This window comes from Gopherus evgoodei, chromosome 9 (assembly GCF_007399415.2).
Source record: "Gopherus evgoodei ecotype Sinaloan lineage chromosome 9, rGopEvg1_v1.p, whole genome shotgun sequence".
NCBI lineage: Eukaryota > Metazoa > Chordata > Testudines > Testudinidae > Gopherus > Gopherus evgoodei.
This window is the reverse complement of record NC_044330.1, coordinates 9,699,764-9,712,476: the sequence shown is the minus strand read 5'-3', so window position 1 is coordinate 9,712,476 and position 12,713 is coordinate 9,699,764. Positions and strand designations below refer to the sequence as shown.

Below are 12,713 nucleotides of genomic sequence, written 5' to 3'. Positions count from 1 at the left end.
TATGTATGTTTCACCCACACAGATATCTATATAGTCCTTAAGGCAGGAATTCCTTCACGTACCATGGAAATGCAGCCATCCCTGGGGTGGGACACAACAGACTGTCAGACAGCTGGATGATATTAGAACAATGGGAGAAGGAAAGGTTATGACCAAAGATGGTAGGACAAATCTCATCTCTTATGAAAAGTGGTGAGGGTTCTTTCATGGTTACTTAGAGCAAACAAGACCTTGGCTTTTAACATCCCAATCAAAAGAACCAATCAGAGTAAACTGCAGGGAACTAAATCTGGGTACAGTTTTGCAAACCCTTACTCATGACAGTAATTCCATTGTCTTTAATGGAAATACTTTAAATGAATCTGCATTACTCACGTGCGTAGATGATTGCACAATCAGGCCCTTTATCCCAGAAGGATAGAAGGCTAAATCAGCTCTTAGAATTTGACCCTGTAGCTCTTGAAAGTCCAGCTAGTCTGAAAGCAACGTCTAACACATGATGCTAATTTTCCCAATTTAGCCTGTAGAAAACTGGTCCCAGAAAAGGGAACTGCTTTGAAAGGCAAAATCTTATCACGGTTTTAAACTCCTTTTTCTTGGTCAAACCCTCTATTTTTAATAAACTAACATGTTTTAAGACCAGCGTGTCTTAATTATGTTAACTACCTTTTAATTTCCTTGGAGTAGAAGGCAGGCTGTTTTCCCACACACTTCATTCCTGATTACTGTGTAGGGCCATGCACATCAGCCTTAGATATTCAGTAAACATCAGTTAGTGGCTTGTTAAAGAAAAATTAACAGCCAGATGGCTTTAGGAACATCAATAATTCATCACACACTGTTTTGCCTGATAGACCCCAATAACCAAGGAAATGGAAAACCCAACTGTAAACGTTGTGACACAGAACTGCGGAGTGTGTCACAATCTTTTGTGGTTAACAGATGCGAGTTACTTTCACAAGCTTCCTATTCTGAACATAATACCCTGGTTTTGTGAGTTAGCCAGAGGAAGAAAGTATTCAGGAGGAAACCAGCAAAGCAGCTTTTTGGAATAACTGCACTGCCAGCACCACCAGCTTCTGACGTGTCACTTACAACAATGAGGCTGTACTAGATGAGGTGTGACTTGGGAAAGCTGGCAGGGGAGCCGGAATTACAGGTGGTTACCCACAAGGAGCCATTTTCTTAACTTGCTCTGCACTTTAGCGTATACATCAAGCAAAGGCAGAGGTGGCTATCTGCATGCTGGGCTTCCCAGTGAAGAGAAACAGCACTGCCTGGTAGCCTTGGACTTTCCAGTGAGTGGGGCTCACTTCACAGGCTTAAACAATCAGTTACCATCACAAAAGAAAAGTACAGTAGACCCATGCTGATGGGTAGATTCCATGTTTATTCAGCTGGAACACTGTGTACAGTTCCGGTCACCCGTGTTCAAGAAAGATGAATTCAAACTGGAACAGATGCAGAGAAGGGCTATTGCAGTGGGATGATCAAGGCAATGGCAAGCCTATGCTTGTGTCTACTCTGCAATTAAAAATCCACAGCTGGCCCTTGCCAGCTGACTCGGCTCATGGAGCTCGGGCTGCGGGGCTGTTTCATTGCAAGGTAGGCTTCCGAGCTCAGGCTGGAGGCCGGGCTCTAGGACCCTGCATGGTAGGAGGATCCCAGATCTCCAGGCTGCAGCCTGAGCTGTAATGTTTTCTACACTGCAATTAAACAGTCCGGTATCCTAAGCCCTGCGAGCCCAAGTCAGCTGGCATGGGCCAGCCACATGTTTTTAATTGCAGTGTAGACATAGCTTAAAAGAGGTTGGTTTGGTTAGCCTAACAAAACAAAGGCTAAGAGGGGCTATGATTGCTCTCTGAAAACACATCAGTAGGTTAAACAGCAGGGAGAGTGAAGAGCTATTTAAGCTAAAGGACAATGTTGGCACAAGAATAAATGGGGATGAAGTCATCATGAATAAAATTAGAAGGAGGTTTCTAACCCTCAGAGGAGAGAGGTTCTGGAATAGCTTCCCAACAGGAGTAATGGGAGCAAATAACCTAAGCAGCTTGATAAATGTATGAATGGGATTATAGGATGGGTTTTTCCTCCGATAACAGGGGACTGGACTCTGTGACCCAAGAGGTCTCTTCCAGTCCTACGTTCCTAAGGATTGCTGAATTCTGTGAATATGTAAGAACCCAATCTCATCTCAATTAGTGGTAAAACTTCGACGGACTTCAAAGGGAGCAAGCCACAGACCTGATACGATTCCACTGTCTCAGAGAGGAGGCAGGATTCCAGGAGTGGCCCTAGGAGAGAGAGCTTCCTGTGCCCTGGCGAGCTCAACATCTTTGAGCTTGACGGGATAGGGCCTGGGTGGAGCCGGAAGATCTCCTGCTGAGCCATTCTCTTACCTGTGGTGGGGCTGTGTTTGGGGTGCACAGGGCTACTGTGACCACAGAGTTGCCTGGGGCCAGTGTCAAGATCCCTTCCTGTCACTAAGGCAACAAAAGGCTCCAATTCAAAAACCTACATTAATTAACAGTATCAATCTTTTCTAGACCCGGGCTCAATCCAGCAGCATTTACTCATGGGAGCGTGCCTTATTCACACAAGCAGATCCATTGATGCAAATAGGATGATTCAGGTGAGTGTGAGCCAAGCCATTTATGTAAGCAACTGCTGTAGGACCAGACTCTCAGTTTTATACAAACCCACTGTTTACTTACTCTTTTTAAAAAGCACCGACCAAGAAGCTCAGGGTTCTCAATGCAATTTTCCAGCTCCTTAAGGAAAATTCTGAGAGGGAGAGAGGAAAGGCATTTCCAAGAGATCAATACATTTACACGGTGTGGGCGATATGACACTCTGGAACCCCCATATTCACCACTGTGATAGGATTATATGTTTTGTACAAAGTATGCCCTCGTGAGGTAAAGTCATGATTTGCTGAAACTCATTGTTCTGTCAACATAAGTATATCACCATTGTACATCAAGTTATAAGATTTTGCTATATGGTTGTTATTGGAATATGTTGTGTGTCTGGGAGACATCCACAGCTAGCTCTCCAATGGCAACAAGGGAGGTGGCTCACACTCAGATGGGTGTTAAGCGACCATCGCCAGCCATTGACCAGCAGAGGAATTGTAAACAAGAGATTGACAATTCAATAAGAAACAGTTGCTCAAGCACTACACAACGGGGATTGCTTAACTCCGTGACTCAGCAAGGTATCAGGACATGTGATGCTTGACTCCATGTTTGAGCCAGTATTTTTCTGGGCACATGAACTGAGTATAAAATAAGAGACAGTGGCATCATGAGCCCGCCTCTCTCCTCTCCCACCTATTCTGAAGGCAACAAGAACTTTTGGAAGAAAAGACTTTGAACTGGGGAGATTGGTCCCAGGCTGAGCAGGGAATTCAGCCTGTGTATTAAGAACTGTGAACCGCTTACAATACCTGGTGGGGTGAAAAAAAACTGCTTGATTCCCAATCTTGCTTAGTCTGATAAAGTTTAGGATTTAGACTGCGATTTTACCTTCTACAGGCAAGTCCCATCTTATGGGGGGTAACGTTCCGCCGTTAGCGCGTAAAGCGAAAACCGCGTATAGTGAAACACTCATTGAGTTGAATGGCAGGAGGAATCGCCCACACTACAGATGCAATTTTTATATTGTTATTTTTCTTTTTTTCCCCTGTTTTTGCCGACCACGCAAAGCTGATTTGAACATGTTAAATGCGCCTAAGATGCAACTTGCCTGTATTTCTTATGTAGCCAACTCCGTCCTCTACACCTCACACTTATAAGCGTGTAAAAATCTACCTTTATGTAGTTAATAAACTAATTTTAATGTTTCAACTTTACCAGTGAGTTTGTCTAAAGTGCTTGGGGAATCTGCTCAGATTATAAAGGCTGGTGCATGTCCATTATCCTTTGCGGAAGTGGCGAACTAATTAATGAGTGTGCTTGGTTCAAGAGAAGGTCTTGAGCAGTGAAAGACGGTACAATTCTGAGGTGTAAGGCTGGGGGGATTTGTTGGAGTCTCCCTCTGTATAGTTCATGAGTGGCTTAGAGAGCATTCACGCAATTTAGCTGTATGTTGTTGGCTGAGTGATCACAGTGCCTGGAGGGATTTGCTGCTTGTCCCTAGCATAGCATTGCAAGAGGCAGCCCAGGCTGGAGAGTTAAGGAGGCTCAGCCATCCCAGAGTTCCAGGTTGTATCCGGGGGTCTGTCACAGGAGGCCCCATCTAAACCCATCTAAATAGGTGCCATGGTTCCCTCGCAAGGGAGATTGCTGAAAAAACCATGAGGTCCCTGATCCAACTACTGAAGATATACATTATTGGAGGTGGGGTGGGAAGGGGCCCTTTGGAGAAATGGGGCCCTCTTCAGAGTCTGGTGTCTGAATCAGACAGTTGTTGGACCATGCTTTAATCTGCTAGTAATGGGGTTATGACCTGTCTGGGTCCCATAGCCATTGGGGGTCCAGTTCCAGTTGGGTGGCCTAACTTCTGCTTCTCAGTTGGTTCTGTAGGGATGTAGGAGCAGACACGGAGAGGGCAAAGGGGTGCAGAGCACATGCAGTTGGACTCAGTAATCCATCAGGGCCAAAATGCTGTATATGAAAGCAAGGAGTGGGAGTTTAGGGCCAGATCCAAAGCCCATTGAAGTCCGTGGGAGTCTTTTCACTGACTTTGATAGACTTTAAATCAAGCCTTTACGTGTGGGGAAAGACAAGGCTTAGGGGAAGGCCGAATGTCTCTTTCCAGCTTGAACCCAGAAAGGAAAGAACTTTCATTTTAAAAAAATGATGGATAAGGCTGGAGAACATAAAGACTTTTATTGGAATAATTATTATTCCTTGGAAAAGGGGAGGGTCTTTTCTTTTTTTGTTCAGGCAGTTGTTACACCTTATGCATGCCTCCTCTACGCAAAGGAATTTGAAATCCCTGCTGTTGCTAATGTCAGTTCTGCTGCACTGGGGTTAGCAACAGTAGGAAATGTTTAATAGGTTTCCTCAATCTCCTGAAAGAACGTTGAACGTACTTTAATCTTGTCTATTAAATTAGGGTTTTCAGCAGGAATTCAGCTGCACTGACTGCTGACAACAGGTATACTTCCCAGTGTAGACAAGGATTTTGGAGGGGGCATCGTAGATGAACATTTGACAGATGTAAACACCTAGCAAGGAGTGCAACAAATCGGATTATAGCTACCAGTAATGAGAACACATAAAGACAGGAAAAATTAGGCTGAATATTAGGAAAAATTTCCTGACAGCAGAGGAAAATGAGAGTCTTGTCTAATAAAAGGCTGCAGGATTTGGGTCCACAACATCTATTATGTTCCAAGGAAAGGGATAAAAGACTTCTCACAAGGGACATTTAAAACCACTGAAGTTACGACAAACCATAGTACATGCACAACGGGGTACAAGCCCACAGTGACAAGGAGATGAATTAAATGACCCCACAGGTCTTTTACATTGTTCAGGATTCTATAGTGGGAGATGCACACACAGGTAAGGTGAGGACTACATTTCTTGGCTGCTTATTTGTGGGACAGATAAAGCATTGTAACTGCTTATTCATTGAAGTGTAAATTACTAGACAGTAAGCACGTGCCTGTTGTGGAATTCGTAGATTTCTGGGAGGTTGCCGAAAAGAACTTCCTTTTTGTTCTGAAGAGCCGATGGGATCAGATGAATTAAGTCAGGATTGTCCATTTCTGAAGCATAGCCCTGTGTAGAGTGAAAAAACAATAGGCTAATTTTCACCAGGAAAAATAAATAATCTGCTTGAGATATTTAATATGGTGATACTGTCGCTATGAACTGCTCATAATTGCACAATCTGACCCAAATCCTATTTGCTCTTTGGTCTCTAAATACGACAGGGGTCAAATTGAGCTGGTTCATGGTGGCTTCCCATACCAGCACTTCTCTGGTGGCCCATCAGTTCCTGTTGATTTTAAGTTTCCACTGAGTACCTAGCCCTCAGAGTTGTGATGATACTGTTCCAACTCGGACAGAGGTGATGCTGAGTCTACAGACAGAATGAAACAACAGTTCTGAGGGTACATGTATGCTTTGAGCTGGAGATGTAATTTCCTCTTTGAGGAAACATACACAGGCTAGCTCCGATCAAGTTAGTACACTAAAAACAGAAGTGTAGCTGCAGCGGTGGGAGCAGCAGGAGGGGCTAGCCACCCAAATGTGATCCCATCCAAGATGCCAGATACGTATCTGGGCAGATAGCCCCTCCTGCTGCTGTGATTGGCATGGCTACACTTTTATTTTTAGCGTGCTAGCTTGATCAAAGTTAGCAAAGGTATGTCTCCTTGAGCTGGAAATTACCTCCAGCTCGAAGCATAGATAAAACCTAAAAGTCAAAAGTTGACCCTGCCCTGTGGGAAAGGAAGGCCTTAAGCATAACAGGGTCCTTGTAGTTCTGCGGCACAGAGCTCTCCACACAGAGAGAGGTTATGTTTGTTGGGGTTTATTGGATTTTTACAAGCTATACGAGAAGAGGACTCTGGGAGCACTTGACGGGCCTTTAAAAATACACTAATAAACCAATAAACAGACCCGTCAATTCCCTCAGCTCAAATCAAATGACGAAGGGATAACATAGGTATGAAAGAAGTTAGTCAATCCCACACACACAGTTCCCAAAGTCCCACATAACCACCACCACGAGCCCTACCCAACACCTATCTTCTCACAGACCCTGGAGAACAGGTGGGCCTTTCAGTGTTCTCTGAAGGCCGCCAAACTCAGGCTGTTACAGACCTAAGGAAAACATGAGTTCCAGCTGCCCTGCTGAGAAGAAGCCATTGCATAGATCTGCCAATGTACGTTGACCACAGACCCAAGCCCCACACAGAGGGAGCACACAGGGGCTTTAATAACAGCTAGGGTCCATGCTTTGTATTAGCACCAGAAGAATGGCTATACAGCTGCTCTATGCCAACACACTGGATTAGGGGAAGAATTTTTTTCCCCTCAGCCATTCTTAGATCCTCTGTGCAAAGCTCATTTATGTAAGTTTGGCGCAATGAAGTTTAGCATTTGGTCCTAAGACAATGTGAATCACCCACATTCACCTCAATGGAGATGGTTTTGTAAGGGAGATGCTCTAGTTGTCAAGGAACTATTCTGGGGAAGTTCTATGGCCTGTGTTATACACAGGCTTGCAAGGATTCAAGTTTTATCAGTAAATGTACACTGTACACATAATGACAAAAATATTTCCCTCAATAATAATCAAAACTTACAAATATGTAAAGTAAGAAGAATGTTGCTTGAGAATTTATCAGAGTCAAAATCCAGTGATTTAGACTTTTGAATTGGGCTTAGTACAAGTGTACTATCAAATGAATAATAAACAAAAAAATACCATTTGTTGATTTAAGGAAGGTACTTGGTATATTTTGACATGTGACATTGACAATTTGTGTTTCAATGGTTTATAAGATTCTAACTTTTTGAATCTCAGCATCTATTGTCATTAAATAACTGCCTGAGCCACCCATAATTTCATGCAACTGTGAACATTTAAATAGCTTAAAATCTAAAAAAACGCTTTAAAATAAACACCAATATTATCCATCAAAATTATTTTTAAAAAGAAATCAAATTCATAGAATCATAGGGTTGGAAGGGACCTCAGGAGGTCATATAGTCCAACCCCCTGCTCAAAGCAAGACCAATCCCCAACTAAATCATCCCAGCCAGGGCTTTGTCAAGCCTGACCTTAAAAACGTCTAAGGAAGGAGATTCCACCACCTCCCTAGGTAACCCATTCCAGTGCTTCACCACCCTCCTAGTGAAAAAGTTTTTCCTAATATCCAACCTAAACCTCCTCCACTGCAACTTGAGACCATTACTCCTTGTTACATCATCTGCTACCACCTGAGAACAGTATAGATCCATCGTCTTTGGAACTCCTTTTCAGGTAGTTGAAAGCAGCTATCAAATCCCGCCTCTTTCTTCTCTTCTGCAAACTAAATAATCCCAGCTCACTCAGCCTCTCCTCATGAATCATGTGCTCCAGCCCCCTAAACATTTTTGTTGCCCTCCGCTGGACTCTTTCCAGTTTGTCCACATCCTTCTTGTAGCGTGGGGCACAAAACTGGACACAGTACTCCAGATAAGGTCTCACCAATGCCAAATAGAGGGGAATGATTCTATAATTCCTATGAATTTATCCTATAAATTCTGCCAACCCTAGTTAGATGGAAGGTCAGACCTGATAATCACAATGGTTCTTTCTGGCACTGGAATCTATAAAAAAAAAAAAACGGGATGTAGACTCTGAAGCCTGATCATGATGTTTCCAAGTTAACATTGTTAACTATTTCACTGCTGATCCTTTAATGAGAAACATTCTGCTCCCACAGCACCCTGACTGCCCCCACTAACCTAACTCCTGAAGTAAAATACGTAGAATAGCCTTAATTCTTCACCTTCTTGGCTGAAGTGCCTTATAATGGAAAACCTGTGCCTTCGAAACAAGGAATGGGAAGTGTGAGTGCTCAGCACCTCACACAGAGGGTCCTACCAAGGGTGAAAAAATCACTGCAAAGAGTAAGCGTATTACTCATTCATTAATAACTCAGAAGAAAATAAATACTGGAAGTTTGCACAGAAGCATTCACCTTACCTCTATTATACTTTGAAGTTCTTCTACATAAACCCGCTCTGTTTCTATCAGTTCATTTATTATGTGGCTAAAAGAAAAAGAAAGGGAGAGGATTATAATAGTCACCAATGTTGCAAAGCACAAAATATCTGTTCCTTTTATAGCCCCAATTCAGGGCTATCCACAAATCATCTATAACATTGAGGGTTACCCTACCCTCACTCTTCAACACCAGGTGTGGAAAAGAAGCTTAGAAGGGCCAAGTATCCCATTGGATTGGTATATTTCTCCAGCTCAATTTTAAATGTCTCCTCTGCTTAAAATGCATCTTGATTATTTGTGTCACTTTTAGATCTATCTAGGTCACCCTGAGGTTGCTCGGGTGGGGAAGGGAGGAAAAGAGATTTCCTCTGATAGTTTCAGTGATAACATATTAAGAGGCAATAAGACAGAGAACTTTATCTTCCTAGGTTAGGTTTATTTAATTTCTGTTTTGTTTCCTTGCTATAAAATAAGAAGAGAAACTAATAATGTTTTCCCCCACAATGCATATGGAAACAATTACGTCAACATACGTTTGTAATGTAGACATGGCTTCAATGGAGAAAAGGCACTTGTGGTGTTAACTGAGAGGTAACTAGAGGAGGTCAGTACTTTATATACCCCACTCCTTTCCACCAATCATAGCTAACTTGCCTAGTTTACCTTGTAGGAAAACAACAATGCTTTGTTTCCATTCTGTTTACTTCAGAGAGATCGCTAACATGTGATAGATATCCTACCGTAAAAACGCATCTCTTTTTTAATCAGTGAAGACATACCCCTAGCCTGGAGTACATATGCTGCTGGTCACCAGTGGCATTTTATGCACTTTGTTGATTTGACCTTGTGTTGCCATCTCTGAGGTATTAAAAAAAAAAATCAAAACATCTGGGATAATCCTTAGCCCACATAACTGAAAGCTGGCACTCTATACTGAGCAACCCTACAGTTTTCCCAGGACAGCTACCTCAAAAAAGGGACGATCCTTGCACAGGTGGCAACCCTAATTTCACCTGCTCTGAGGAGGATTAGATCACAGTGCTTGAAATGATGCTGGCCCATCTACACTAGGCCTCCCAACAATGAGGACACTAGCAGGGCTGAACCAGCATTAGCAATACTGCGACTTTTTTTTGACAAATTTCAGAGATTCATAGACTCTAGGACTGGAAGGGACCTTGAGAGTTTCCTGCCCTCATGGCAGGACCAAATACTGTCTAGACCATTCCAGATAGACATTTCTCTAACCTACTCTTAAACAGCTCCAGAGATGGAGATTCCACAACCTCCCTAGGCAGTTTATTCCAGTGTTTAACCACCCTGACAGTTAGGAACTTTTTCCTAATGTCCAATTTAAATCTCCCTTGCTGCAGTTTAAGCCCATTGCTTCTTGTTCTATCCTTAGAGATGAACAAGTTTTCTCCCTCCTCCTTATGATACCCTTTTAGATACCTGAAAACTGCTATCATGTCCCCTCTCAGTCTTCTCTTTTCCAAACTAAACAAACCCAATTGTTTCAGCCTTCCTTCATAGGTCATGTTCTCAAGACCTTTAATCATTCTTGTTGCTCTTCTCTGGACCCTCTCCAATTTCTCCACATCTTTCTTGAAATGCGGTGCCCAGAACTGGACACAATGCTCCAGCTGAGGCCTGACCAGCGCAGAGTGGAGCGGAAGAATGACTTCTTGTGTCTTGCTCACAACACACCTGCTAATGCATTCCAGAATCATGTTTGCTTTTTTTGCAACAGCATCACAGTGTTGACTCATATTTAGCTTGTGGTCCACTATAACCCCTAGATCCCTTTCTGCCGTACTCCTTCTTAGACAGTCTCTTCCCATTCTGCATGTGTGAAACTGATTGTTCCTTCCTAAATGGAGCGCTTTGCATTTGTCTTTACTAAACTTCATCCTGTTTACCTCAGACCATTTCTCCAATTTGTCCAGATCATTTTGAATTTTGACCCTGTCCTCCAAAGCAGTTGCAATCTCTCCCAGTTTGGTATCATCTGCAAACTTAATAAGCGTACTTTCTACGCAAATATCTAAGTTGTTGATGAAGATATTGGACACAGACAGTCCCAAAATAGACCCCTGCGGAACCCCACTTGTTATACCTTTCCAGCAGAATTGGAAACTACTCTCTGAGTACGGTTATCCAGCCGGTTATGCACCCACCTTATACATGCTTAGTTTATTGATAAGAATATCATGCGAGACCGTATCGAATGTCTTAATAAAGTCTAGGTATACCACATTCACCGCTTCTCCCTTATCCACAAGACTTGTTAACCTATCAAAGAAAGCTATCAGATTGGTTTGACATGATTTGTTCTTTATAAATCCATGCTGGCTATTCCCTATCACCTTACCACCTTCCAAGTGTTTGCAGATGATTTCCTTAATTACTTGCTCCATTATCTTCCCTGGCACAGAAGTTATACTAACTGGTCTGTAGTTTCCTGGATTATTTTTATGTCCCTTTTTTATTTCACTAGTATAGACAAGGTTTATGGTGGTTCGCACAAATATCTGTGCAAATAAGATACGAAATACGCTGTGACTCTCACATTATCTGATTGTCAATAAAGCATAACTGGATTTTTTTCCAAATAAACCCATATTGTCACAGTCAAGTTGTGAGCGGCCAGACCTAGTAGTCAGAGCCAGCGTCTGCAGTCACAAGACTGGAGTTAAGTGGGTCAGGATGCCAGGAGGCACAGGTGCCGGCTTCCTCCTTTCTCCAGGAGTGCTCATCCCCGGTTCAGCCGCAGGCTCTGCCCCCACTTTACCCCTTCCCCCAACAGCCCAACCTCCATCCTGCCTCTTCCTACCCTTACCCATCCTCTTCCCGCCCTGGTCCGCCCCTGCCTTGCCTCTTCCCACCCTGTTCTGCCCTTTCCCCTGAGCACGCCACATCCCCGCTCCTCCCCCTCGTGCCTCCTGCATGCCGTGGAATAGCTGATCACGGCGGGCAGGAGGTGCTGGGAGGAAGGGGGAAGAATTGATCAATGGGGCTGCCAATGGGTCGGAAGCACTGGGGGATGGAGGGAGCTGGCTGCTGGTGGGTGCTAAGCACCCTGGAGCACCCACAGAGTCAGCGCCTATGCCAGGAGGTCAGAGTCAGGCAGGGGCGGCTCTACGTATTTTGCTGTCAAGCATGGCAGGCAGGCTGCCTTTGGTGGCTTGCCTGCGGGAGGTCCCTGGTCCTGCGGATTCGGTGTCATGCCTGTGGGAGGTCCGCCGAAGTCGCAGGACCAGCAGATCCTCCGCAGACAAGCCGCCGAAGGCAACCTGCCTGCTGCCCTCACGGCGACCGGCAGAGCGCCCCCCCGTGGCTTGCCACCCCAGGCACGCACTTGGCGTGCTGGTGCCTGGAGTCACCCCTGGAGTCAGGGGACAAACTGGAGGTCAGGACCACAGCTCAGATGCCAGGAAATCAAGCAGCAGGAGCGAGGAGCACAAGGCACACAGTCCAGAACAGGGTGGAGCCCAGTTGTTCAGAGAGCCTCCTCTTTCTGCTGCTTGCTTAAGTAGGGCCGGCAGGCCAGCCAACTTCTTTGGAACTCCACCAATAGGACTGTAGGGGCAGAGCCTCAAACCGGGCTGAGATTCATAGGTTCCAGGTAAGCAAGCATCAGCAGGCTGCCAGATGGAGGGTTGGAGCATGTCTGCTCCTGAAGACCCATTTTTGAGACCCATGGGTCATGGCACATATGGGTAACCAGCTCTATCTAAGCAACCCTATATTTGTAATAGCTTTATTGCTGCCTCTAAGAGACCCAGGACATGCCCAATATACCAGATCCAGCCACGATGAAGTGCCAGAGGGAAACTGGCATTTAAATAAGACAACTCATTACTCACACCTGATCAGATACACATTGGAAATTATTAACATATCTTTTTACTTCTGCTTCAATTCTGAAAGTGTCCAGTGTTTGTAGGTTTATTACCTGTTCTGATATATTGTGTGTGCAATATATAAAACTATGCTGCACTCCAATGCCATCTTTAATACTACAATCTCTTGCA

The 12,713-nt window shown here is 44.2% G+C and overlaps 1 protein-coding gene across 4 annotated transcripts in view; it reads right to left on the bottom strand.

Moving 5' to 3' along the window:
• MCF2L2 (MCF.2 cell line derived transforming sequence-like 2) overlaps positions 1-12,713 on the bottom strand; it is a 296,056-nt gene that overhangs the window by 54,589 nt on the left and 228,754 nt on the right. For all 4 annotated transcript variants that reach the window (XM_030575473.1, XM_030575475.1, XM_030575476.1 and 1 more), the window contains exons 16-18: positions 8,659-8,725; positions 5,620-5,735; positions 2,718-2,787 (exon numbers count right to left, since the gene is read on the bottom strand). In XM_030575473.1, coding sequence (XP_030431333.1) covers positions 2,718-2,787; positions 5,620-5,735; positions 8,659-8,725 — 253 coding nt within the window. The remainder of the gene's footprint in view (positions 1-2,717; positions 2,788-5,619; positions 5,736-8,658; positions 8,726-12,713) is intronic.